The sequence below is a fragment of the Cibotium barometz genome, chromosome 19, assembly GCF_041138505.1.
Source record: "Cibotium barometz isolate CiBa-2024 chromosome 19, ASM4113850v1, whole genome shotgun sequence".
Classification (NCBI taxonomy): Eukaryota; Viridiplantae; Streptophyta; class Polypodiopsida; order Cyatheales; family Cibotiaceae; genus Cibotium; species Cibotium barometz.
In genome coordinates, this window is record NC_141064.1 from 27,782,339 (window position 1) to 27,808,261 (window position 25,923).

Consider the following 25,923-nt stretch of genomic DNA (forward strand, 5'->3'; position numbering starts at 1 on the left):
AAAAATCCTTTTATGCATCTATTTAGGCATAAACTCAAATTTAAGGAAAATAAGACTTTCGAATTAAAAATAAACCTTTTATGCATTTTACTATGCATAAATTCCATTTTAATGAGAATAACACTTTCGAAATAAAATCAATCTTATATGCATCTTCCTATGCATAAATTCAATTTAAATGAGAATGACACTTTTGAATTAAAAATCAAATTTTTATGCATCTTCCTATGCATAAAATCAAAACTGATGAAAATAACTCTTTTGAAATAAAAATAGATTTCTTTATGCATCATTTTATGCATAAAATCAAAATTGATGAAAATAACTCTTTTGAAATAAAAATAGATTTCTTTATGCATCTTTCTATGCATAAAATCAAAATTGATGAAAATAACTCTTTTGAAATAAAAAAAGATTTCTTTATGCATCATTCTATGCATAAAATCAAAATTGATGAAAATAACTCTTTTGAAATAAAAATAGATTTCTTTATGCATCTTTCTATGCATTAAATCAAAATTGATGAAAATAACTCTTTTGAAATAAAAATAGATTTCTTTATGCATCATTTTATGCATAAAATCAAAATTGATGAAGATAACACTTTTGGATTAAAATAAATTCTTTATGCATCTTTCCATGCATAAATCTAATTTAGTAGGAATTACACTTTTAGAAGAAAAGAATTTCTCTTATGCATCTTCCCATGCATAAAAACTAAATCCAATGAAAAATAACTCTTTTAACATAAAAACTTTCTTTTATGCATCTATTTATGCATAAATTCAATTTTGATGAAAGTCACACTTTTATAATAGAAAAATTTCTTTTATGCATCTAATTTATGCATAAAATCCATTTATGATGAAAATCACACTTTTAATATAAAAAATTTTCTTTTATGCATCCATTTATGCAAAAAAAATCATTTATGATGAAAATCACACTTTTAATATAAAAAAATCTTTTATGCATACAAATCATTTATGATGAAAATCACTCTTTTAATATCAAAGAATTTCTTTTATGCATCCATTTATGCATAAAAATCATTTATGATGAAAATCACACTTTTAATATTAAAAAAATCTTTTATGCATATGTTTATGCATACAAATCATTTACGATGAAAATCACTCTTTTAATATAAAATAATTTCTTTTATGCATCCATTTATGCATAAAAATCATTTATGATGAAAATAACACTTTTATAATCAAAATAACAATTTCAATATGCTTCCTTCTATGCATAGAATTTAATTCTAAAGAAAGTAACACTTTTTTAATAAAATATTTTTAGTATGCATTTTTCTATACCTAGGATGAAAATTAATACTTTAAGAATACATATATGATGGGAATTACTCTTTTTGAATAATAAAAGGTAAAACCTATTTTACACAATTTTTAGAAAATTTTGCCATAACCTCCTTTGTATGGCTGACCATTTTTCAATTTTTAACTCTCTAAAATCATTTAGAATTTCAGCAAGAGTATTTAAATCATTCTAATGTAAACATTTTCTACTTATTTAAGAAAAACATTATGAAAAACTTGATTCTATCCATTAATCATTCATCTAGGATAAAGAATGGTTGGATGTACTAAAAAAGAGAGGGGAATGCCTTTTTTCAATGAGGCATTACATTATATTCATTTTAGAGAAGACAAAAATCATAAAAACCATAAAATGAAATAGAAAAGAGAAGAATCTCCAACTTACAAGGAGAATTCGAGAGCTTTCCTTTGGCTTGATGGTTTGAGGGATTTCCTTTGGCTTGATGGTTTGAGGATCTACTCTTGTTTGAAACAAGAGTGGCCCACCAATCTTTAGAAGAGGGAAGGTCAAAAACTAATGAATTATGAGTAAATTCATAGTTTTTGGCTCTTGGGAGAGGCAGGGTAACAGTGCAAAAACACTATTAAGCTTCAACAAAGGGGATGGCTTCTATTTATAGGAAAAAGTGAGCCTCTAACCAAGCAAACTGATTCTAGAATTTTCCAGATCAGTTTGGTCAATTTTTGACCAGTTTTAGGTCAGTTTAGATTACTTTTTGGAACTAGACTTGAATTTGGAGGGAGGAGAGATGAAATATCTCAATTTTTGATAATTTTAAACTCCACCATACATGTGACGTAGGCGCCTCCTTCATGAGGGGAATTCCCCCATACTGAGGTGTCAAAAATGCATCATTTCTTCTAAATATCTCTCTTTTTAAACTATTAACCTTGTCCTTAGTCAACTCTTCATCTTATGTGAGTATTTACTCAATTTTGGGAGATTTTCTTTATTTCTTTTCATTCAAAATACCTCATTCATATCTTTAACACAATAATGGTCCATCAGACTGAATTTTTCTATCTAAACAATCCTCCATGGGGATTTCAATTTTTCAGATTTTTAATTTATCAACCCTTAACTTGATCCACTGATCAAAAGTTAACAGTAGTAATCTGCCAGCACAATCCACTAATCTCATAGTGATTTGCTGAAGTCATTAACGTCATTCTAGCTACGAACATTATCACAAGGACTTGTCCCATTCATCCTCATTGTGGTTTTGCTCGGCTTATTACATTTCTACCAAATTTCAGGAATCATCATTTTTCAATCAAAATCCAAATCAATTTATCAGTTCACAACCAGAATTTAAAAATCATATCAACCACATTCGAATTCATCATCTGGATAGCATTAATGCTTATAATTTCAAGTCTTAGATTTACTCGTATATACTGCCAGTAAAGAGCTGCAGTTATACCCTCGGTATATACGGGTAGTCATAGTTCTTGGAACTTTAAGGTAAATACCATCATGTCTAGGCCTCAAGCAAGTCAGGGATTCCATACAATTGCGGTACTCCCATCTAAAGATCCAATTACCAATTTACGAATTTCAGTTTGAATATCAAATTGTATAAATTTTATCACACAATTACAACCTTTTAGTGCTTCTCTATAAATTTTTGACATATTTGGCTTCTCCGTTGATCCTCATCAGCCAAATAGCTTCGATACCAACTGTGAGATCCCTGTCCCCACCACCCAAAAAAATTCAGGGGTGCTAGCAGCGGAAGTAGCACTTCTTGCGTGGGGCAGGGTCTCACACTCGAGGCCTCACCCACCACCAGATATCCGGACAAGAGACTAATCCATCGGTTTTTCCAAAACCGAACCCAAAAAGACTTCCTTTGCCCGGAAAGCACGGGTGATTCCACCAGGATAACTTTTCCCTAACGTAGTCAAAAGCCTTAAAACTAACTGAGCTCATCTGACCGAACCCGTAAGTCCCATAGTCAGATCAGGAAAAAAGATTGTACTTGGATCATAGAGACCAATGCTTTTTTCCTCATTGAGAGGCACAGCCGTTGATTCTTTTCCATAGAACAATTTTTGTCCGGGATTTACTTCATCTATCTAACTAAACAGAAATTGAGTCTCGATTTACAGATCCTTCAGTTCAGCCTAACCCCATCCAGCCCTATGGGTTAGCCAACCGCCGAGCAACCGCCCAACCACTGTAGCGATGGGATCCAATTAGGAATTTGGTTAGGTTTTGTCCTGGGTACTAGGAAAAAAAGTTCCTAGGCTCCCTAGCCAGATGCTCATGCAAACATAAAACTAGTCACACCACTTACACACCCAATATGAAATTGCCTTTTTCTCAGCATCAACTATCTTTAAAACAATCCTTTAATGAAACCATTGTGTCACTGATCACAATCCTCAAAATCTCTGGTTGAATCCTTATTTCAATCATTCCTTCATCGGTGTACTTATGGCATCATTGGCAAACCAGAACGCTCACCACCTGTTCACTTCAGGGGCCTTTTCGATAGTTCCTAGCTCATAGTAACCGGCAATATATTCACATAACAAAATGGAATCTCTGTGTGGAAGATCAGCAAGATCAACCAACAGATCCATATAAAAGAGTCATGGACTCATTCGTTGAGGACCAGTAAGGTCAATCAACCAGATCCACACCCGAATTTAGAAAACAACTCTTACTCCTTGATCCAATATCTTCCCCGACTTACTTGTGGGTATATCTTTGGCGACCCAGAGCCCGAGCCCGTATGGTCAGCACCCTCTAGGATCCTTCGCAGGTCACCTAGCGCTTCACTCATAGGCCGCTTCCTTGGTCCCTCATGCACTATACCGGAAGCTCACCATTTAAATCGAACCGAGGCTAGTCAAGACCTCGGCCGACCATGCTACGTGAGACGTCCTCCGTCGACTCTCCGTCAGTTGTTGCAACTTTATCAGTTAGGTCTCTGTGAGCTTAATCACAAGACGGTCAAAATGCTTCCCTAGCATTCTTGATATAAAACAGTCATTTACAAACATGTCACAAATATAGTTTTTATAATGAACTCTCGTCTTTCCACATTATCCCTCATCAATCCACATTACTTATTCCCCATTCCATTCATATGTGTACTCATTCTAAACCAATCACATCATTTTCCATCTCATCACATCAGATTCATTCACATCACATATCATTTATTCACATCCCAATTCACATGTCATCACATCTCGTCCATTCACTCATATCGGTGTCACATCATTTCACATACACATTCGCATTCATTATTCCACACATACACATCCACATCCATACATCCACTTCCACATCCGCATTCATACGTACATCCATATCCACATCCATACATCCACATCCACATCCACATCCACATCCACATCCATACATCCATTTTCACATCCACATCCACATCCATACATCCATTTTCACATCCACATTCATACATCCATATCCACATCCACATTCATACATCCACATTCCCATTCACATTCATACATCCACATCCACATTCACATTCATACATCCACATCCACATGATCTACATTCATACATCCACACATCCATTTCCACATCCACATTCATACATCCACATCCACATCCACATCTACATTCATACATCCACACATCCATTTCCACATCCACATTCATACATCCACATCCACATCCACATCCATACATCCACACATCCATTTCTACATCCACATTCATACATCCACATCCACATCCACATCCATTCATCCACACATCTATTTCCACATCCACATTCATACATCCACATCCACATCCACATCCATACATCTATTTTCACATCCACATCCACATTCATACATCCACTTACATCAACCCACATCATTTACACATCAAACCACATCATCCATACATCAATCTACATTTATCTATATCATTCACACATCAAACCACATCATCCATTCATCCATCTACATCAATCCACATCATTCACACATCAAACCACATCATCCATACATCCATCAACATTAATCTACATCATTCACACATCAAACCACATTATCTATTCACATCTAATTCACATGCCATCTTTCATTCACATCCCTTATCATTCATTCATATCACGATTCACATGCCATTACATTCCTTGACATCCTAATTCACAGGACATCACATCCATTCATCCATTTTCATTTATCTGATTCATATCACTTCCATCCATCCATTTATCTGATTCATATCACTTCCATCCATCCATTTACATCTATCTGATTCCTATCACATCTCATTACATCTATTTATAGAATGTACGAGAATTCTAATTTTTTGATATAAAGATTCTTTACGCATCTAATTAGGAATAAAGACAACTTTAGTAAGAATAACACTTTTATAAAAATCCTTTTATGCATCTATTTAGGCATAAACTCAATTTTAATAAAAATAACACTTTCAAATTAAAAATAAAATAACACTTTGGAATTAAAAATAAACCTTTTATGCATTTTACTATGCATAAATTCCATTTTAATGAGAATAACACTTTCGAAATAAAATCAATCTTATATGCATCTTCCTATGAATAAGTTCAATTTAAATGAGAATGACACTTTTGAATTAAAAATCAATCTTTTATGCATCTTCCTATGCATAAAATCAAAATTGATGAAAATAACTCTTTTGAACTAAAAATAAATTTCTTTATGCATCATTCTATGCATAAAATCAAAATTGATGAAAATAACTCTTTTGAAATAAAAATAGATTTCTTTATGCATCTTTCTATGCATAAAATCAAAATTGATGAAAATAACTCTTTTGAAATAAAAACAGATTTCTTTATACATCATTCTATGCATAAAATCAAAATTGATGAAAATAACTCTTTTGAAATAAAATAGATTTCTTTATGCATCTTTCTATGCATAAAATCAAAATTGATGAAAATAACTCTTTTGAAATAAAAATAGATTTCTTTATGCATTATTCTATGCATAAAATCAAAATTGATGAAAATAACAGTTTTGGATTAAAATAAATTCTTTATGCATCTTTCCATGCATAAATCCAATTTAGTAGGAATTACACTTTTAGAAGAAAAGAATTTCTCTTATGTATCTTCCCATGCATAAAAACTAAATCCAATGAAAAATAACTCTTTTAAAATAAAAAATTTCTTTTATGCATAAATTTAATTTTGATGAAAGTCACACTTTTATAATAAAATAATTTCTTTTATGCATCTAATTTATGCATAAAATCCATTTATGATGAAAATCACACTTTTAATATAAAAAAGTCTTTTATGCATATGTTTATGCATACAAATCATTTATGATGAAAATCACTCTTTTAATGTAAAAGAATTTCTTTTATGCATCCATTTATGCATAGAAATCATTTATGATAAAAATCACACTTTTAATATAAAAAAAATCTTTTATGCATATGTTTATGCGCATACAAATCATTTATGATAAAAATCACTCTTTTAATATAAAAGAATTTCTTTTATGCATAAAAATCATTTATGATGAAAATCACACTTTTCATATAAAAAAAATCTTTTATGCATATGTTTATGCATACAAATTATTTATGATAAAAATCACTCTTTTAATATAAAAGAATTTCTTTTATGCATCCATTTATGCATAAAAATCATTTATGATGAAAATAACACTTTTATAATCAAAATAACCATTTCAATATGCTTCCTTCTATGCATAGAATTTAATTATAAAGAAAGTAACACTTTTTTAATAAAATATTTTTAGTATGCATTTTTCTATACCTAGGATGAAAAATAACACTTTAAGAATACATATACGATGGGAATTACTCTTTTTGAATAATCAAAGGTAAAACTTATTTTACACAATTTTTAGAAAATTTTGCCATAACCTCCTTTGTATGGCTGACCATTTTTCAATTTTTAACTCTCTAAAATCATTTAGAATTTCAGCAAGAGTATTTAAATCATTCTAATGTAAACATTTTCTACTTATTTAAGAAAAACATTATGAAAAACTTGATTCTATACATTAATCATTCATCTAGGATAAAGAATGGTTGGATTTACTAAAGAAGAGAGGGGAATGCCTTTTTTCAATGAGGCATAACATCATATTCATTTTAGAGAAGACAAAAATCATAAAAACCAAAAAATGAAATAGAAAAGAGAAGAATCTCCAACTTACAAGGAGAATTTGAGAGCTTTCCTTTGGCTTGATGGTTTGAGGGATCTACTCTTGTTTGAAACAAGAGTGGCCACCAATCTTTAGAAGAGGGAAGGTCAAAAACTAATGAATTATGAGTAAATTCACAGTTTTTGGCTCTTAGGAGAGGTAGGGTAATAGTGCAAAAACACTATTAAGTTTCAACAAAGGGGAAGGCTTCTATTTATAGGAAAAAGTGAGCCTCTAACCAAGCAAACTGATTCTAGAATTTTCTAGATCAGTTTGGTCAATTTTTGATCAGTTTTAGGTCAGTTTAGCTTACTTTTTGGAACTAGACTTGAATTTGGAGGGAGGAGAGATGAAATATCTCAATTTTTGATAATTTTAAACTCCACCACACATGTGAAGTAGGCGCCTCCTTCATGAGGGGAATTCCCCCATACTGAGGTGTCAAAAATGCATCATTTCTTTTAAATATCTCTCTTTTTTAACTATTAACCTTGTCCTCCTTAGTCAACTCTTCATCTTATGTGAGTATTTACTCATTTTTGGGGGATTTTCTTTATTTCTTCCATTTATCTCCTCCACACATTTGGATGAATCTTATTGGCCCATATAGGGACCTTAATTTAAAATTTCAAAAAAATCTTGACCCTTAGGAGGATAAGGCCTCTTGAATAGATTATACTTGATTTCTAATGCACCTTCTGAAAATCTTTTTGAATTCTGTTTTGGGGGAACTTATTTTAATAAGAGGAGATATTTTTCCATCCAAAAATATTTAAAAACTAGATTACCACTCTCTAGAAGATTTTCTTTCTCTAGGCCAAAACTGGTAGAAACAAGATCTTTTATATTTCTGAAGAGTGATTTGACTACAGGGGAAGATACTGGATATCCTGAGAGGCTGGGGAGGAATCTTACATTCTACCCCACTTAAAAAACGCGAGATGTCCTCATCTCGCAAGTGGAGTATGATCTCTTTCATCATCTTCTTCTTCTTCAATCACTTCCAGCGTTACTGCCTTGGAAGTGTATGGCCGATTTGGGAACAACTCTCTTTGGTTTCCCCTATTCTGAGGTGGAGGTCTTACATTACTTTGGATTAAAAGTGCAGGTTGGATAGAGGGTCTACCTCTAGGATTAAAAGTGCAGGTTGGATAGAGGGTCTACCTCTAGGATTTCCTTGATTTTGGCAGATAGAACCCTGATTACTCTGGACGGAAGGGTCTGGACGGAAGGGGCTGGAGTCTGGAATCTTGATCCCTGATTTTCCTGCCCTGAAAACCTTGATCCAAAAGGAGTTGGGCAATCCATGCTGCGATGTCCAAACCCTTGACAGTTATAGCATTTCACTTTCTTGTTCAAGGGTGGAGCTTCTGAAGTTGAAATCCAGGGGATTGAGTTTCGGGAGAAGGATATTTTTTCTATTCTGGAACTTCCTATATCCTGGGTTTGACCCTGATGTCTCTTAGGCGGAGGAAGGTTGGAATCATCTTCAGGGAATAAAAACCTTTCGAAAGGTGATGGTGCTGGCTTTGGCGGGACTTTGACATCAAAGGCCTTGGCAAAATCCTTAGCCATCCGAACTGCTTTGGCCATGGAAACTGGCTTGGCATTCTTCACCAAGATATTCAAAGGTTCGTTCAGTCCTCAAATGAACCTGGCCATCAGCTGTTCTTTATCCAGCGGAGGCGAGTATGTGAGGAGGAGGGCGAATGCTTGGTGATATGCTTCAATAGTTCTACTCCCTTGGGTTAACTCTAAGAAGTTGTTCATCTTTGTTTCTAAAAAGCCGGGAGGACAAAACCTCGTCCTTAGGTAAATTTTGAGATCAGTCTAGGTTTGGGTATTTCGATCGAGACGGTTTGTCTCACAGTGGTTTCTCCATGCCACTCTAGCTGTCTCCACTATCTTCAGCCTTGCAAGATCCATTTTGCTCTTCTCATTGTAACCGGTGAAATCGAAGTATTCTTCCATTGATTCGATCCACTTCTCCATAGCCTTGCCCAAGTTTTTCCCTTCACCCTTGAAAGGTCTAGGCTGCGAACTATGAAGAGTTTTACAAACATCCAGGTCGAGCTCTTCTTCATCGAGTTGGGGGTTAACATTTCTACCACGGCGACCTCGATCCATGTTCCTATCAATACGAAAATTCTTGTTAAGTCTCATTATTTATGATTCAATCCGATTTTTGATTCAACTGATTCCAGGATTTTCTAAATAGGTCGGCTCCCCACAGAATCAAGGGATAAAGACACTCATATAGAACGCATTATCAGTTAACAATTCATTCAGAATATCTCATTCATATCTTTAACACAATAATGGTCCATCAGACTGAATTTTTCTATCTAAACAATCCTCCATGGAGATTTCAAATTTTCAGATTTTTAATTTATCAACCCTTAACTTGATCCAATGATCAAAAGTTAACAGTAGTAATCTGCCAGCACAATCCACTAATCTCATAGTGATTTGCTGAAGTCATTAACGTCATTCTAGCTACGAACATTATCACACGGACTCGTCCCATTCATCTTCATTGTGGTTTTGCTCGGCTTATTACATTTCTACCAAATTTCAGGAATCATCATTTTTCAATCAGAATCCAAATCAATTCATCAGTTCACAACTAGAATTTAAAAATCATATCAACCACATTATTCGAATTCATCATCTGGATAGCATTAATGCTTATAATTTCAAGTCTTAGATTTACTCGTATATACTACCAGTAAAGAGCTGCAGTTATACCCTCGGTATATACGGGTAGTCATGGTTCTTGGAACTATAAGATAAATACCATCATGTCTAGGCCTCAAGCAAGTCAGGGATTCCATACAATTGCGATACTCCCATTTGAAGACCCAATTACCAATTTACGAATTTCATCGTTTAGACCCTCAAAAAGTAGCTCGAATATGATTCGAAGTCATTTTTGTGCAGTTTTTTTTAATGATTTTTTGTGCTTTTCGGGCTGTTCTTTGCCTTGATTTTCGAGTTGAACTTTGAGACTGTTGGTCGGAGGCCAAAACAATCGATTTTGACTTCGGACAGCCAAGACCAAAGTCGAAGAGCTTGATGTCAGCTTTTTGATGAGCCCTAGAGTGCCTTCATCGGATTCACGGTTTAGGAGATAAAAGCCTCCAAACAGGAGTGTTTTTGAGAGTTTTCTTTTTTAAATTTACCGATGGACCTTTCACGTCGTGAACTAGCAAGGTGCAGTTCACGGCGTGAAGTGGACTTCACACATTTTATTAAATTTGATTAATTTTTTTGGGCGTGAGTTCTTAAGGCGCGAGACCCTTAATCCGTGAAAGGCTTGGTCGTGAAGCTTTTGGCCGTGAAAGGCTTGGACGTGAAACGGTTGGCCGTGAAACACGTGTGTCACACGTTTTTTTTTTGCAAGGACTCCTAGGGCGTGAAACCTTAGGCCATGAAAGTGCAGAAATGGTTCACGACGTGAACCATTTTTTTCGAGTTCTTTTTGCGTGGACTCTTAGGGCGTGAAACCTTAGGCCACGAAAGTGTTAAAATTATAGCAATGTGATGAGCTATGGTGGATCAAATGCTAGAATCAACATCATTAACAAAGAGATTAGATGATAATTAAGACATGATTAGTGTAATTAACTAATAGCTTAATGTAGGCATGGATAATAAAAAACTAGCAAGTTCTCATTAGGCCAATGCCTCAATTTATAGAGTTTACATCCAAGCATCTAATCCCACTGATTTCTCCTTGATTCACTCCACCTCTTTTGCTTGATTCACTCCACCTCTTTTGCTTGATTCTCTCCACCTCTCCCAGAATATCTCCACACCTCCTAAATCTCCTCATGCTACCCTTTATTCTCTCCTAGTAGATTCTTCTCACCTTTTCACAGGTTCTCTCACATTTACAGATTCTCTTTTACAGCCTCTAGCCAAGGGCTTGTTCCCGCACACACCCTATTCACTTGTATATTTCAACACCTTCCCCCTCAAGTGAATACTCCTAGCACACCTAGACCCTATACCAAGTTTCCCTCTTACTTGATAGTCCGCGACCAGTGCCTCAAGTCCCTAAACTCATAGTCCTTGACACTCTCTCTCTCTATGTGTCCAAGGCTACTATAAGTGCCCGTGACCTTGACTAAAGTGCTCACACATACATCTACCGCATGGCCTACATCATCGGTGGCTCAGAGGTGGTTTTACTTTGTTGGGGTAGGTTACATTGGGTTGTGGGGTTTCTCTCTCTCTCTCAGAAAAGATGATCCGACTCCTCTTCCTTAGGAGCCTCCATGAAGTTTACCGATGTCGTTCCTTCTCCACTAGGTTTGCTGTAGCAGTCTCTTGCCATGTGTCTTGGCTTTCCACAGTTGTGGCAAAAGTGAAGGTCCTTCCTCCTACTCTGCCTCTTCCTCTTCCTCGTCCTCGAGAGAATCCTCCTCGGGTGAAGAATGCTTTTTCTTCTCCTGCTGTTGAGTCGAGCCATTTCTTCTCTTTGCCTCTGCTCTCTTACTCTAGTAGAGCTCCTTCTATCTCATGTAGCTTCAATTCAGGTACATTCTTTAGTGTTGCTACAATATTTTCATATTCACCTTTGTCCACACTCTTCAGAAGCACTGCTAGTGCCTCATCATCTTCTACCTTTTTGCCAATAGCTGCCAGTTTGTTGCTTAATGCTTTTATATATGTTCAAGTGTGTGATTAAAGGTTCACTTTCCTTCATATCCAATTTGTAGAATTGCATTAACAGATTTATCTTTGAATTTTTAGCTTGTGTGCCAAATAATTTATTTTCATCCCATGCATCTTTTGCCCATTGTATCCCTGTGATGTGATGAATGATTTCATCATTTAAACTGAGTGCAATAAGTCCCAATGCTTTTTCATTCTTGCTCTTCCACTCATTTTCCCCTCTCACCTCTGGGCATTCATCTCTTCCCTCAACTAGCCCCCACAAATTTTTCCTCATGAGCAAATACATGGTTTTTGTCTGCCATGTGTAAAACTGCTCCCCATTAAATTTGTTTATCTCTTGTGCTGTACTCATGATGATGTGAAGGGGGTCTTACCTCTTGATCCAATTTCAAGATTCAAGGGCGGCAGTGTCTATCCTTTTACAACTCAATCTAGTGTTTAAGAGATGATTACAACAGATTTATCAGCATAAAATGACCAAAAATTACATTAAATCAAGGGTAACCAATTTGTACGGAATGGTTGGAGTATCAAACCATCTCCGAATTGCAATCTAAAGTTATAGGGATCTGTATCAAATACCTAATGGTTAATTTGAACCCTCAATTGCACCAAAATATAGTGATTAGCACTGATTAATCACTGATTAGCAAATTAATCCTCTATTTTGTTTGCAAAAAACAGAGTATGCGGGGAGCCCAGATCTGAGGCCTTAGAGTTCAAATGAGCTCAAATCCTTTCAAGGCCATCAATTGCAATTAGTCTAGTAGAGGATTAAGCCAAGAAACACAAGATTTGACCAAACATTGAATGCTTAATCTTTGTTTTACTAAAGTCACCCTGCAGATTTGATGAAGAGCTTGGATATCACTGTAGACTTGATCAAATCAAATTCTGACTTCACTTGCTTGTAGAGCATACTTGAAAACCCCCGGGCCTAGGTGGAATTAGACCAATTTGAAGCGGCTACGTCGCATGGAGCTTTTTTCCAAAAAAATTTGGCGCTTGCAAATCGCGTTGCCGCCGCCGTTCTACGGTGAATTTCTTCGATTGCTTTGAGCTGAGTGTAGGCCCTTGATTCTAGTATGAGTCTCTAAAAAGGGCTTGGGCAATGGTTATGTGTGAAGGGAACAGAGAGCTTCTCCATTGGCTGGGGGTGCAGAGGCTAGTTGAAAAAGAGGTGAAAATATTAATTTTCTACTAATCCTAATTAGCCAAGTGATTAGCAAGATAATGGGCTCACAAATTGATGGATTCTAGGCTAGGCTCTGATACCATGTTAAAATTACACCAATGTGATGAGCTATGGTAGATCAAATGCTAGAATCAATATCATTAACAAAGAGATTAGATGATAATTCAGACGTGATTAGTGAGCAATTAACTAATAGCTTAATATAGGCATGAATAATAAAAAACCAGCAAGTTCTCATTAGGCCAATGCCTCAATTTATAGAGTTTACATCCAAGCATCTAATCCCACTGATTTCTCCTTGATTCACTCCACCTCTTTTGCTTGATTCTCTCTACCTCTCCCAGAATATCTCCACAAGAATATCTCCACACCTCCTAAATCTCCTCATGCTACCCTTTATTCTCTCCCAGAAGATTCTTCTCACCTTTTCACAGGTTCTCTCACATTTACAGATTCTCTTTTACAGCCTCTAGCCAAGGGCTTGTTCCCGCACACACCCTATTCACTTGTATATTTCAACAGAAAGCAGATATAGTTCACAGTGTGACCCATTTTTTTGAGTTTTTTTTTGGGTGCGGACTCGTAGGACATGAAACTTCAGGCTGTGAAAGTGTAGAAATGGTTCACGGTGCGAACCTTTTTTTTTTTTGAGTCTAGTGGGACAATATGAATTTCCTTGTTTGGGGGGGATATTTTTTGAATTTAAAATTAAGGAGATATTGTCATTTTTCCTAAAAGGTAAGTGGGAATAAAAAAAGTCAACCTTTTTATGACACCCCTTACACCCTTCATAAATGTCCCCCAAAATGGACAATTTGACAACTCATGAGCATCTACTCATTTAGCCTTAATGAGTTATGTAAAATAGTGATTAAAAATTAATCAAAGATTAATCTTTTCACTAATCTTTTTCTCTTTTATACTAATTAGAGACTTTAATTAACCACTAATCCTTGATTAATTCACACAATTGAGCACATCATTGGATAGAGCAAGGGAATGCTAATCTATGTGCATCAACAAATGTGTAAATTAATCTAAAATAGGAGATTAATTAAATTCTTAATTTTGATCTCCTCTTCTAAGGCAAAATTAAGCAAAGAGAGTCAAATTCCTCTAATCGATGAAGAAATTGATGTAATTAGGTGTTTTTGATGCATCTAGATGCTCTCAAAACACTAATTTTGACTACTCACATGATCATTTTAGATCCCAATTAACACATTTTCTAAAAGTTTTACCTCTTGAGAACAAGATTAATCACCCTTAATGACAACAACCAGTCCATTAAGAGAAATTAGTTGAACTCAAGGATTTTTTTTTGGTTTTAAGATTTTTTTTGAAGGATTAAGCTACTCCTAATGCTTGCTAACACTCTGATGCAAACAATTTCAACAAAAAACACACAATTAAGCTAAAATTAATGATTTTAGTTCTATATTTAACACTAAAGAGAGCTAACATTCACTAAAAATTGCATTCTATTGCATTGTTTAATATAAACTAAGCCTACTATAAACTATGTGCAAGCCCTAAGAACACTAAAAACCACATTAACAACAACAAAAACAACAAATTAAGCTAAAAGCATTCTTTACAAAAACAAAAAAGAGAGCTATTCTACACCAAATCACACATAAATCACCATCAAATCCACATCTTTTTTCATGGGAAACCATTAATCAAGATAATGGGCAATGGGTAATGCGTAGATTAGAGGAAAAACGATGGAAAAAGCCATAGGATGGCTCCCCGACAGGCAGTGCCAAAAATGTTATAGCTCACCCTAACCCTCCTTGAAACACATCCAATAGGAGATTACCTGGTGAACTGCAATTGTCGTGAGGATATTTCCAATGGCCGAGCCTATAACCCTTGAGGTCTCCAAGCTCTACAACTCTTTGAGAAGCAATTCCACCGTGTCTCCCATGAGTGTTGTCACACTGTCGCGTTGCACTACGAGTACTCGTTCCTTCATCTAACCTCACGTCACTCACACACACTCACTAGCATGCATTAGGGAGAGATATTAGCAAGAGGATTAGCAAGAGCAAGACTCAATTGCACAATGGGAGAGTATGTTTTATTATGAGAGAAGTTCACTACTCTGTCACACCATTATGGGTGCCCGGATTCAATCCATACCTGAGGTGGAAGCCTAATATGGTATTTCTTTTAGTACCCGCTCCTGGTGGCGATACTTGTAGGAAAAAAAAGGTGGTGCCAATGTCATCATATACATTATATATTTTACTAAATGTTCACAATTACAAGATGTTTCATCAAGTACAAAATGACAACCGAGATGGCATTAGTAGAGGTGGGCCTTGGGAACCCCCATTGTAATGGCAAGATTGACGGCCATTTTGGGATGCTTGCAAGGAAAGGAGCCACACATTAGTTGGCAATGGGCAATCCTTTATAAGCTAGTTTTTGAGGAATGGTCTAGTTGAAGGAGATGTTAGCTTCCATGAATATAATGAAAAGGTTAACTAATTAAAATTGGAAAGGTAGTTGCTAAGCATCGTCCATGTAGTGTTTGTAGAAAATATTTTTCTCAATAAATTACAAAACTTGGATCCTTAAAATTTAGAAGGTTGTAGATTTTTATGCTGACATAAAACTAATATATAACTAAATGACATAAAATTTGTAGAAATTTTAAATAGAGAAAATAACATGTACTTGAAAAAACAAAAATGTTACAAATGCATTGTGAACATAGTTTGCAGGTTATCTGTCACTAAGTCCATGATCTATAGTGCAACTTTTAACAAGCCTTGTAGTGTCAGAAAAAAACTGTTCTTTATTGTAATTTTCACAGGCAACTCTATGTTCAGCCTGGGGATTTGGTGGACACATAAATTCAATCCTCCCTCAGGGCTACTTGATATTAACTCTGCAAAGAAGCTAAACAATAAAGGCCTAAAGAGATTGAATGATTGTTGGGATTGGACTGTGGTTGGGTGGAAAGAGTTGGACCAGATAACACTAGAGTTCCATCTCTCTGCTAGGGAGAAGGACCTTATGGCTCAGGTTTTGGTGCAGATACAAAGTGGGTGGTGATCCACTGCTTTGCAGATGAGTCATGTTGGATCAAGGATTGCGCTTGGTTTAATGGGGTTAAGCTGACAAATGGAAAAACTAGAGACTTGTACATTGAGTTGAGGAAAGGAGAGAGCAATGTTGAATATTGCAATAAGATTTGGAGAGTGAGCTAAAGGTCTAACAGTTGGAAGAAGAGATGGAAGTTGTTGTGGGAGAGTAAGATACCTAGTAAATTTCAGGCGTTTCTGTGGAGTGTTTGTATGTGGGCTTTACCTCTTGGATCTAAACTATTACACAAAAACTTCACTAGTGGATGTTGCCCCTGATGTAAATCTACATTGGAAGATGGCAAACATGCATTTTGGGATTGCCCAACCATAAGAGGTGTATGGGGAAAGATTGGAAAGTGGGTTGAGCAATGCTTAGGAATTCATGGTTACTGGGGTGATTGGATCCTTGGGAATTGGGCTTTTAAAGATGAAGCTGTAGAGATACTGTTAAATATTATTAGAGCGTGCTGCTTGTGGGAAATTTGGAAACCACTAGGAATGCTGTTGCCTTTCAGAATGTATCTCTTGTTGGTATTATTGTGACAGATGTAATGCATAAATGTGTATGTATGTGCTGGTCTGTAATTAGTGTGAATAAGTTGAGAAAGGAGGGGATGGATCAGTTAATGTTGAAATTGCAGATGCGCATCTCTTGATTCATGCCTCTACTTGGGAAATCTTCAAGCATACTAGGGTAGCCTAACCCATGGCTCATATCTAGCAGGTAAGTTTTACTAAAGGTTGGAGCCCAGGTTTGGGCCCAAAACCAAAAGATGGTATCTTAAAGAAAAACATGTGGATTACACTTATGTTGCTTTCATAGAGAATCTTGTGTGGACCAGGCTTGCATTATGCTGGGTTATCAAATATCTTGGGAACAATCTAGCTTTCTTTTGAAGGAGGAGAGATGGTCATTATTGTGTAACTTATTAAATGGGACTCGTGTGAGATAGGTTTTTATGTAAATGGTTCGGTGGTGTACTTAGCTTTCAGTTAAAACATATACCCCCAAAAAAAACAAGTTGTAATGTTGCCAAACTTTGAACTTAAAGAGTCTTTTTTTTTTTTGGAAAACCGACTAAGCAATGTATTTTTCCCAATAAAAGCCGGTTGAGTTTGAAGGATGTTCATTAGTTAGAAAAAAGTTTAGATCTGGATGGTGTGACGTTTAACAAGGCCGATCATTTATGGTCATCATTTAAAGAACTTCAAAAACAAAGAAGAACACGCAATTGAAACTTCAAAGGACTTCTCTCATGAGTCATGGGCCATGGCCACATTAAAGGAGAGTGGTAAGCACGTGAAGAGTTGGGTCAAGTCGTATATAGCTATATTAGCTAATTTTGTGTTTTGACATGAGTCAGATGACCACTCTTTGTGTGGGTGACGCCAGTATACGACTTTTGGAATTTCGCATTCCTATAGGTCCCTCTCAGCCCTGATCACGGCTCAGGGTAAGCTTTTGCCCTCAGCTGTTATAGATGATCTGGGGCGCAGCACAAAGCTCCGAGCTCCAAGATTCTCAACTAGCTCGTCGGAATCCAAGCCTGCATGCATACAGAAGGACACGGTGATCAGCAGTGGAAGAAGAATATGCATATGTAGAGGCAATCACAAGGGCTGCTGCCCCGCGCGCGTCTGTGAGAGAGAGAGATTGCGCGTGTCTGAGAGTGTGTGTGTGTGTGTGAGAGAGAGAGAGAGAGAGAGATTGTGTGTGTTTGAGAGAGAGCTATAGAGAGAGTGCTTCATTCAGATTGGAAAATGAGTGTGTGAGCGTGCGTGTGCATGTGTGTGTGAGAGAAAGAGGGGATTATTGGAAAGGGAGTGCGTGAAAATCAGATTGTGCGTGCCTGTGTGGGTGAGAGAGAGAGAGAATTATAGGAAAGGGAGTGCCTGTGTAAGGGGTTGGAAAAGAGTGTGTGTGTGTGAGAGAGTGAGTGTGCGCGAGAGAGTTGTGTGTGTGGTTAGTGTGTGTATCGTTGGAAAGGGTTGCTCTGTGTGTGTTTGAGAGAGAGAGAGTGTGTGTGTGTGTTATTGGAAAGGGTTGCTCTGTGCATGTGTGTTTGAGAGAGGGGAGAAAGATATTGGAAAGGGGTGATGTGCGCGTGTGAGAGAGAGAGAGAGGGGGAGAACTAGGATGTGTCACGTGTGTGCGCGCGCGCGTGTGAGAGAGTGAGAGCGTAGAAACTACGTAGAACAAGCTTATCCTTACACTGGAGGGAGAAGGCGGAATAATGGAGGTGGTAGGCGTCGGGGTCGGAGCCGTTGGGCGGCAGGCGCTGCTGTGAGGCGAACGCTTTAAGCACGGCTTGTATGGTGGCCCGCACGCTGGAGTCGCACCTCACCACCACCCTCGCCCGATCCATGCTGCCCAGCATGCTCACCGTCACCAGCTGCATCCTGTCCGACCCTCTCTCTTCCTTCTCGCTGCTGCCCTTACTACTACTACCACCACCACCACCCTAGTGTACAAGGCAAAATACACAGCATGACTTACTATTATCTTGCTATTTAATTCAGAAAATAATCCCAAAGAGCTTATTGTATCAATCGCATTTTATTACGTGTGTTTAATACAACTGCTCTAGTGAGATAAATTGAGGATAATTAGTGATATGATTACTACTACAAAGATAATTTATTACGTGTGTTTAATACAACTGCTCTAGTGAGATAAATTGAGGATAATTAGTGATATGATTACTACTACAAAGATAATTAAGAGCATTCACGGTCGGTATCCGTACAACATCGTTCAAACTTCCATCTCTCTCCCTTTCTCTCTCTCTCTCTCTCTCTCTCTCTCTCACACACACACACACACACAGGAGAGAGAGAGAGACACACATACACACATAGGAGAGAGACACACACAGTACTACTCTCTTCTCCAATCCTTAGCATTCTCTCTCTCTCTCTCTCTCTCTCTCACACTCACACACACACGTGTACACACACACACAACCCTCTTCTCCAATACATAGCATAGACTCTCTCAATGATCACCGAGCATGAGCATGAGCATGAGAGTGACAAGACAGACCATCATGGTAATGATAATAAAATGAAATGAAATAATTCTAAGGAGCTTTAAAAAGACATTTATTAACGACGTGGAATGATAATATAATGATTAGAAGAAAGCTAGGTTATCTAAAAATCTAGATTATCCTTCTGATACTTCATTTGCAAATAAACAGTTTATTCATCAAAAAGATAAGGGCATATGATAATGATTCTATGGCCACAATGAAATGAGAAGACGATTATATGATGATCACGGTAACGACAATGATTAACGACATGGAATAATGTTGGTAATTAAATACAAGGATGTGCTATCTAATAATCTAGATTAGAATTCTTAATGCCTTATTAGTAATAATTAACAAAGCACTCATGATCAAAAGAATAAGGGAGCTTCATTGCAAGAATGGAGTGAGTACATACCCCAGCTGTGGAGTTCCGCAAGTTTCTGAGACAGACGGTTTTCTTGCCGCATAAGGAGAGGACCAAGGCCAAGAACATGTCAAAGAGAGCGCAGCAAAAGCCCAATCCGGACTCATTACAGCTGCGCTTATAATTAGGGGAGAAATCATGGTCATTAAGCCCATCACAATCCCTCCAAGACCTTGAAAAATGAGAGTATATATGCTGGTTGGGGCTCGATTTGAGGACTTCGCCATAGTCTTGTGCAGCGATGGAGCTGTGGTTATGTGCAGAGAAGCACTGAACTCTCCTCTCGAGAGAAGAAGAAGAAGGTGAGTCGAAGCTTAAGCGTGGCTCAGAAAGGCTTCTTCTAGCCGAGGAAAGCTCATCTCCTTGCTTGTGATCAATATATCGCAGTACACGGGTTTTTCTATGTCCAAGTTCTGCAACATGACGATGAGCTCTTTTGGAAGTGTAATTCTTCACGTGATTGGCCTTACTGTTACTGCCACCATTAGCGCTGCTTGGGCTCAAAGAGTATCTTCTGCTTCTGTGCACTCTGCTGCCAATCGGATCAGCACCATCACCTGCACATGAGTTATCATGGCCCCCCTCATGAGCTCTGCTAATTGATCTCCTCTGCACCAAGCTCCTAGAGTTGTGATCAGATGATGAGTAGGAGGTAGAGAGCTCAGTGCAAGCCCCCTTCAAGCTTCCTTCACAAGAAGAAGAAGAGTTGGATCGCGTAGTCGATATTGAGCGCCCCATTATTGTGTACAAAATCTACAAAAGCAAAGATGGGAAAAAAAAAACGGTTAGACTCTGGTCGTTAGCTCTTAATTCAAACCAGTTAATTTACAGCACTTTGATCATTACTTAAACAAAACCCACAAAGAAAGGGAATACAAAAAAACAAAAAAAAGGTGCTCTCCCCACATAGCAAATTCTCATTTCGATTGATGCAGAGAAGTGCATAATTTCTGTTAATAAGTACCAAAGGGCAGAACTGCAACTGTACTTAAGTACTCCATAATTTCAAAGACTCTGTGGAGATAACAATCATCTCAAAAGATAATGTATTGAGAAACGTTACCTGAACTGATTTCATGGAGCAATAGAACTGATTTGAGCAATAAGGTGGGTGCTGTAAAATCTATTAAAGAATTGTCCAATCCCAATTTGAGTGGTTGTTAATGAAGGATTAGCCATAATTACAAAGCAATATAGAGATTGCAGATTATAAGGCCAGAAATTGGAAGCGTGCAAAACTTGGGGGGGGGGGGGGGGGGGGGCCAACACGAGGAGGATGAAGATATAATGAAGCATTAAGCCTGCGCACAAAGGTAAAGATGGAGAAGATTTGATCGGTCTCCATATCTCAGCGGGGGCCTTTCATGGAGTTGGTGAAGCTTTCGAGCGCAACAAGGGCTTGGTATTATATGGGAAGGCCTGTCGTCAAAGTGGTACGTATGCCCACGCTCTTCTCGTTTTGCTTCTGGAGTTTATGAGGACTACCCACTTAAAACAGCACATCATAACGAGCCTCGGTGAAAGCAAGATAAAAACCTCTCTAGACTCTAACTACACACACACTCACACTCCCTCCCTCTCTCGCCCCAAAACAAAAAAAGAAGAAGGTTCCAAGTGTTAACAAATAGCATTTCTCAAGGTTCTATAAGTGTTAACAAATAGCATTTCTTTTCACATCATTTTCAAGAACGTTTCAAAGGGATTTCCACACATCATCTTTCCTTCCTCCGGGACCTGCTTACGTGTTGATGAATCTCAACTTTTGCTTGCCTCATGCACTTTAGCAAGTATACTAAAAGAGTTTAATTTCCTTTTGAAGGGCAAATTCCCTAAGTTCAATAATATATTTGTGACATCATCAAATTTCACAAAAGCCTCTCTCTCTCTCTCTCTCTCTCTCTCTCTCTCGTGTGTGTGTGTGTGTATGTATCTATTTGAGTAGTGGTTTCCACATCACTATTTTAATGCCAACATACGGATTATGTGTATCCATCTCTCTCTCTCTCTCTCTCTCTCTCTCTCTCTCTCTCTCTCTCGTGTGTGTATGCATCTATTAGAGTAGCAGTTTCCACATCATCATTTTAATGCCATCATACGGATTATGTGTATCCATTGGCTTAGCTTCTCTCTCTCTCTCTCTCTCTCTCTCTCTCTCTCTCTCTCTCTCAAGGACAAACTAATAAAAATGTTTCAAGGCAATGAAGCTTTGTGTTACGTTTTCTTTTTGAAAAGGTACCGATATTTAAAGGCTAAATTTATGACATTTAAGACTAAAGGCTTTGTGTTACGTTTCCTTTTTGAAAGGCAAAATTTATGACATTTAATTTTTCATGCATTTGAAGGGCACTCTAAATAACTTAACTTCACCTTTAAAGTGTCAATTTTAAGATTCCCTAAGATAGAGCATAAAATGCCTTATTGGGCTAAGGCCCAGTTCACAGTGAAGCGGCGGAAAACACACTCAAAAATGAGCAATTCCAGGTGGAAAAGTTAAAAAATGCACACTTCCGCCACCCGAGTGTTCACACAGAGGGCGGAAGGAAGACTGCACTAATTTTCTTCCGCCGCCCAATGTGAACCTTTCGGGCGGCGGAAGAAAGAATAAAACAAAAACATGGAAAGTAGAGCCAAGAGTTGATTGGTGCCAACATGGCACTTTTTGCCAAGTTGGAGGGTGGAAGAAGTTTGTTCCAAGGGGGGGGGGGTTGGAACAAAACTCCCTTTTTTCTTCCACGATGTGGCACCTCTCAACCTTCTCTTCCGCCGCTCTATGTGAACACTAATGTCCATATGGCAACTTTTTGTTGGCTTCTACACTTTTTAAATTCCTTCCGCCGCCTTATGTGAACTGGGCCTAAGACAACTTCAAATTGTAGGCTTTTGAGTTTGAGATCAAATTTGAATTTTATATAAATTAGTTCCAAATGTACTGAAAATTTTAGTACTGTACTTTATCAATAGTATTCAAAGTCCAGTTTACAATATGGGGCATTTAAACCATAGCTCTTACATAGTTATTTTCCTACTCATAAAAGTGACCTCCTTCAATATCCTACAAGTCATTAGGTGAGTTAGCATTTTTCTTGAATTTTTGTGGGCAATCTATTAAGAGTTTTGAAATGCTTAACATCCTCAAGACCCAAAAAATCCTTGATATTTTTTAAATTCCACTTTTCTTAGCTTTTACAAGGTAATATTTTAATTTTCTTAGACACATGCTGATAAAACACATGATTTTTGCTGTTTTCAAAATAGTAGTAATTTGGACATAACTTTTAGAAGGGACATAGTTTGATTATGAAACTTGGCTTGATGGAAAGCCCATGATGTAAACTAAATCCTAGAATCATCAAACGACAATTATTGGATAAATTTTTGACTCGCTAATATTGAAATGACGTTTTTTATACAGGTGGAGCATGAATTTTTCTCCTTCCATATGCAAGCTAATAATGTAAAACTTGAGGTTCACCCATGTTATATAGGATAAATACTACTTTGTTTTGAAATTTCCAAAACTTTAGAGCCACTTTTTGGGCCTCTTCTCATACATGGCCTTTTGCGCAACCTGTTTTTAATACATAAAATGTCTAATTATGAGCCTAATTTTGATTTTCATCAAAGGAAAAAGCTGTGTAAGTGCATTATTTGTTATAACTATAGGTGTAGACTACTTGTGCAAGCATAGTTATGATTAGTTTTTGATAAAAGATGATCAAATTTTGCATTTTTTTAACAGTTTTTTTAGAACTAGGCGATAAGAACCTACTTAAGTGGAGGCTAAGTTAGTGTCATACACATCAAATTATGGCTTATTTATCTCATCTCAAGCATGAAAACCAATAATCAACATTCTCATTGATAGGGCTACATTATTTTTTAGTGGCGTGATTGAGTTTTGATAATACGCGTTACTTTTGCTGATTTTCTGCAACTTTTTTGCAAAAAATTCTAGGAAAGAAAAATGATTTTTTTGGTGAACTTCTACCTCCTTGGACTGATGTATGCTATCAAAATATCTTGGGAAAAATGCTATTGATATCATTGGAATTTTTTTTGAGAGAATGATGCTTGCATATTTGAAAAAATCCTTAAAAATGTTCATTTTCAAGATATATGCTTCTTTGTTGCTTATGTACTTCCAAATAAAAAGGCATTTTATATGTTTAGCATTTTTTACATAAGCATAGGGTTATCTTCTACATGCCCAATGAAGCATTTTGGTTTTTAAAGCCTACATTAGGAGTTTGATTTTTTTTTCGCAACCCCCAAAAAAGGACACTTAAGTGTCATGTTTTGGTACCAAACTAGTGTTAATATATATGAAAGTTAGAGTGTTGTCAGCTCATTTAATAAATCTCAGCCCATTTAATGAACGGTTTTCAATCTAAAAATTTCCCTCGTTCAGCTCATTTAATAAAAGTGTTTTTTTCCTCTAAAAATTTGAAATGTTCTCTTCAAAGTTCCTAGCTCATTTAATGAATGGTTTTCCCTCTAAAAACTTCACAAGTTTTGGAGGTTATCTCTTCTTCAATCTCATCTTCTTCCATCTTCTTACATTTGCTTTTATTTTCTATTTTCTTCAATGGAAACCACACGTGCTAGGTGTCCCTGCTCCTCTACTATGGATAATCAAAGGTGGATTCCTACCACAATCTCATCTTCTTCCATCTTCTTACATTTGCTTTTACTTTCATTCTTTTGTCACTAAGTAGGACGGGCTCCAGCGTACGGTCATATCTGAACTTGAGCAAACGACGCGAGTTCATGTCTTTTGGCATCACAGTGATTCTGTGTGCAAGCGCGGCAAGGACATAGCTATCCTAAAAAAAATCGACAAGCCAGTCTTCCACAGCCTCTAACATTCTAGGCTAGAGGCCTGTCAACGCATACTAATGCCAAAATCTTTGCATATCAACCTGATCTATGTTGGCCGTATCTGCGTCTCCTTATTAAGCGCAGTATAGACATTTTCTTTCCCAAAGTAGATTCTTTACCTACTTTAGGATCATTTATAGATGAGAGCCTTGTGGTCTTCTTCATACATGCCATCTAAAAATAGTCATAATGTTACATGATAAGTTTTCTCAATAAATACATAGGACAATAAAATAGCAACAAATCACTACAACGCGATTTGGGCATATCAGATACAATCACAACACAATCCTCGCGTTGTAGTGATTTATCATGCTTAGCGTTCAAAAAGTAAAATAATACAAAAAGTATTGAAAAAGTTAACATGGATAACAAAACAACTTCAAATCACTACAACGTGATATGGGTATATCAGACAAAATCTATATCAACTCCTTGCGTTGTAGTGATTTCTCACACAGACCCTTTCATTTGACAAAATAACACATGAACAATACACCCAACAATACCAATGACGATAAAATAGCTTCAAATCACTACAACGCGATATAGGTATGTCAAACTTAATCATCATACCCTCCTCATGTTATTGTGATTTCTCACATAGAGCATTTCATTTCACAAAGTAAGTCATGAAAATATGTCATAGATAACATACACAACACAAAACAATGTATAGGACAAGAAAGTATATCCAAAACACTATAATGCGATTTAGCTACATCGAAAAAAATCATAATTCATTCTTCGCGTCGTAGTGATTTGTCAGACATTACCTTTCGTTTGACCCAATATCTAATGAATGTAGGTAAAACATGATATATATGATTGAATATAACATTTAAGACCAGTAGTGATTGCTTGATAACTCACCAAATAATCATGCATGGAAATGTTGAACAGATGTACGCTTGCTTAATGAATCACAGAGATGGCGTAGATGAAGCACGACAAAGGAATACATGTAGCTAAAGAGGCAAAATGAAATGGGGGCAAAAGAGAAGGACACCTGACATTTACCGAGGATAAGTACCACATTTAGCGAGGACGAGTACGACACACGTACGGAGGAGTATGACACATGTGCGAAAGAGAATGTCAACACGCGTGAAGGAGGATGTGG

General features: G+C 36.8%; 1 protein-coding gene across 1 annotated transcript; it reads right to left on the bottom strand.

The window, feature by feature from the left end:
* Window positions 1–17,630: 17,630 nt before the first annotated feature.
* LOC147628405 (uncharacterized) lies at window positions 17,631–21,302 on the bottom strand. Its single transcript, XM_086813521.1, has 4 exons — window positions 20,986–21,302; window positions 19,914–20,675; window positions 18,676–18,925; window positions 17,631–18,010 (listed from the first exon to the last, which is right to left on the bottom strand). The coding sequence occupies exons 1-4, from the start codon at window positions 20,998–21,000 to the stop codon at window positions 17,913–17,915; spliced, it is 1,125 nt and encodes a 374-aa protein (XP_086669647.1). The 5' UTR covers window positions 21,001–21,302; the 3' UTR covers window positions 17,631–17,912.
* Between the last annotated feature and the right edge of the window lie 4,621 nt (window positions 21,303–25,923).

Bases quoted from the DNA above. Each gene is read 5' to 3' on its own strand.
- LOC147628405 (XM_086813521.1), bottom strand. The intron at 18,926-19,913 runs GTATGTACTCAC...CTTGTACACTAG, and splicing joins TGCGGAACTCCACAGCTGGG to GGTGGTGGTGGTGGTAGTAG. The intron at 18,011-18,675 runs GTAAGGATAAGC...GTATGCATGCAG, and splicing joins TTCCGCCTTCTCCCTCCAGT to GCTTGGATTCCGACGAGCTA.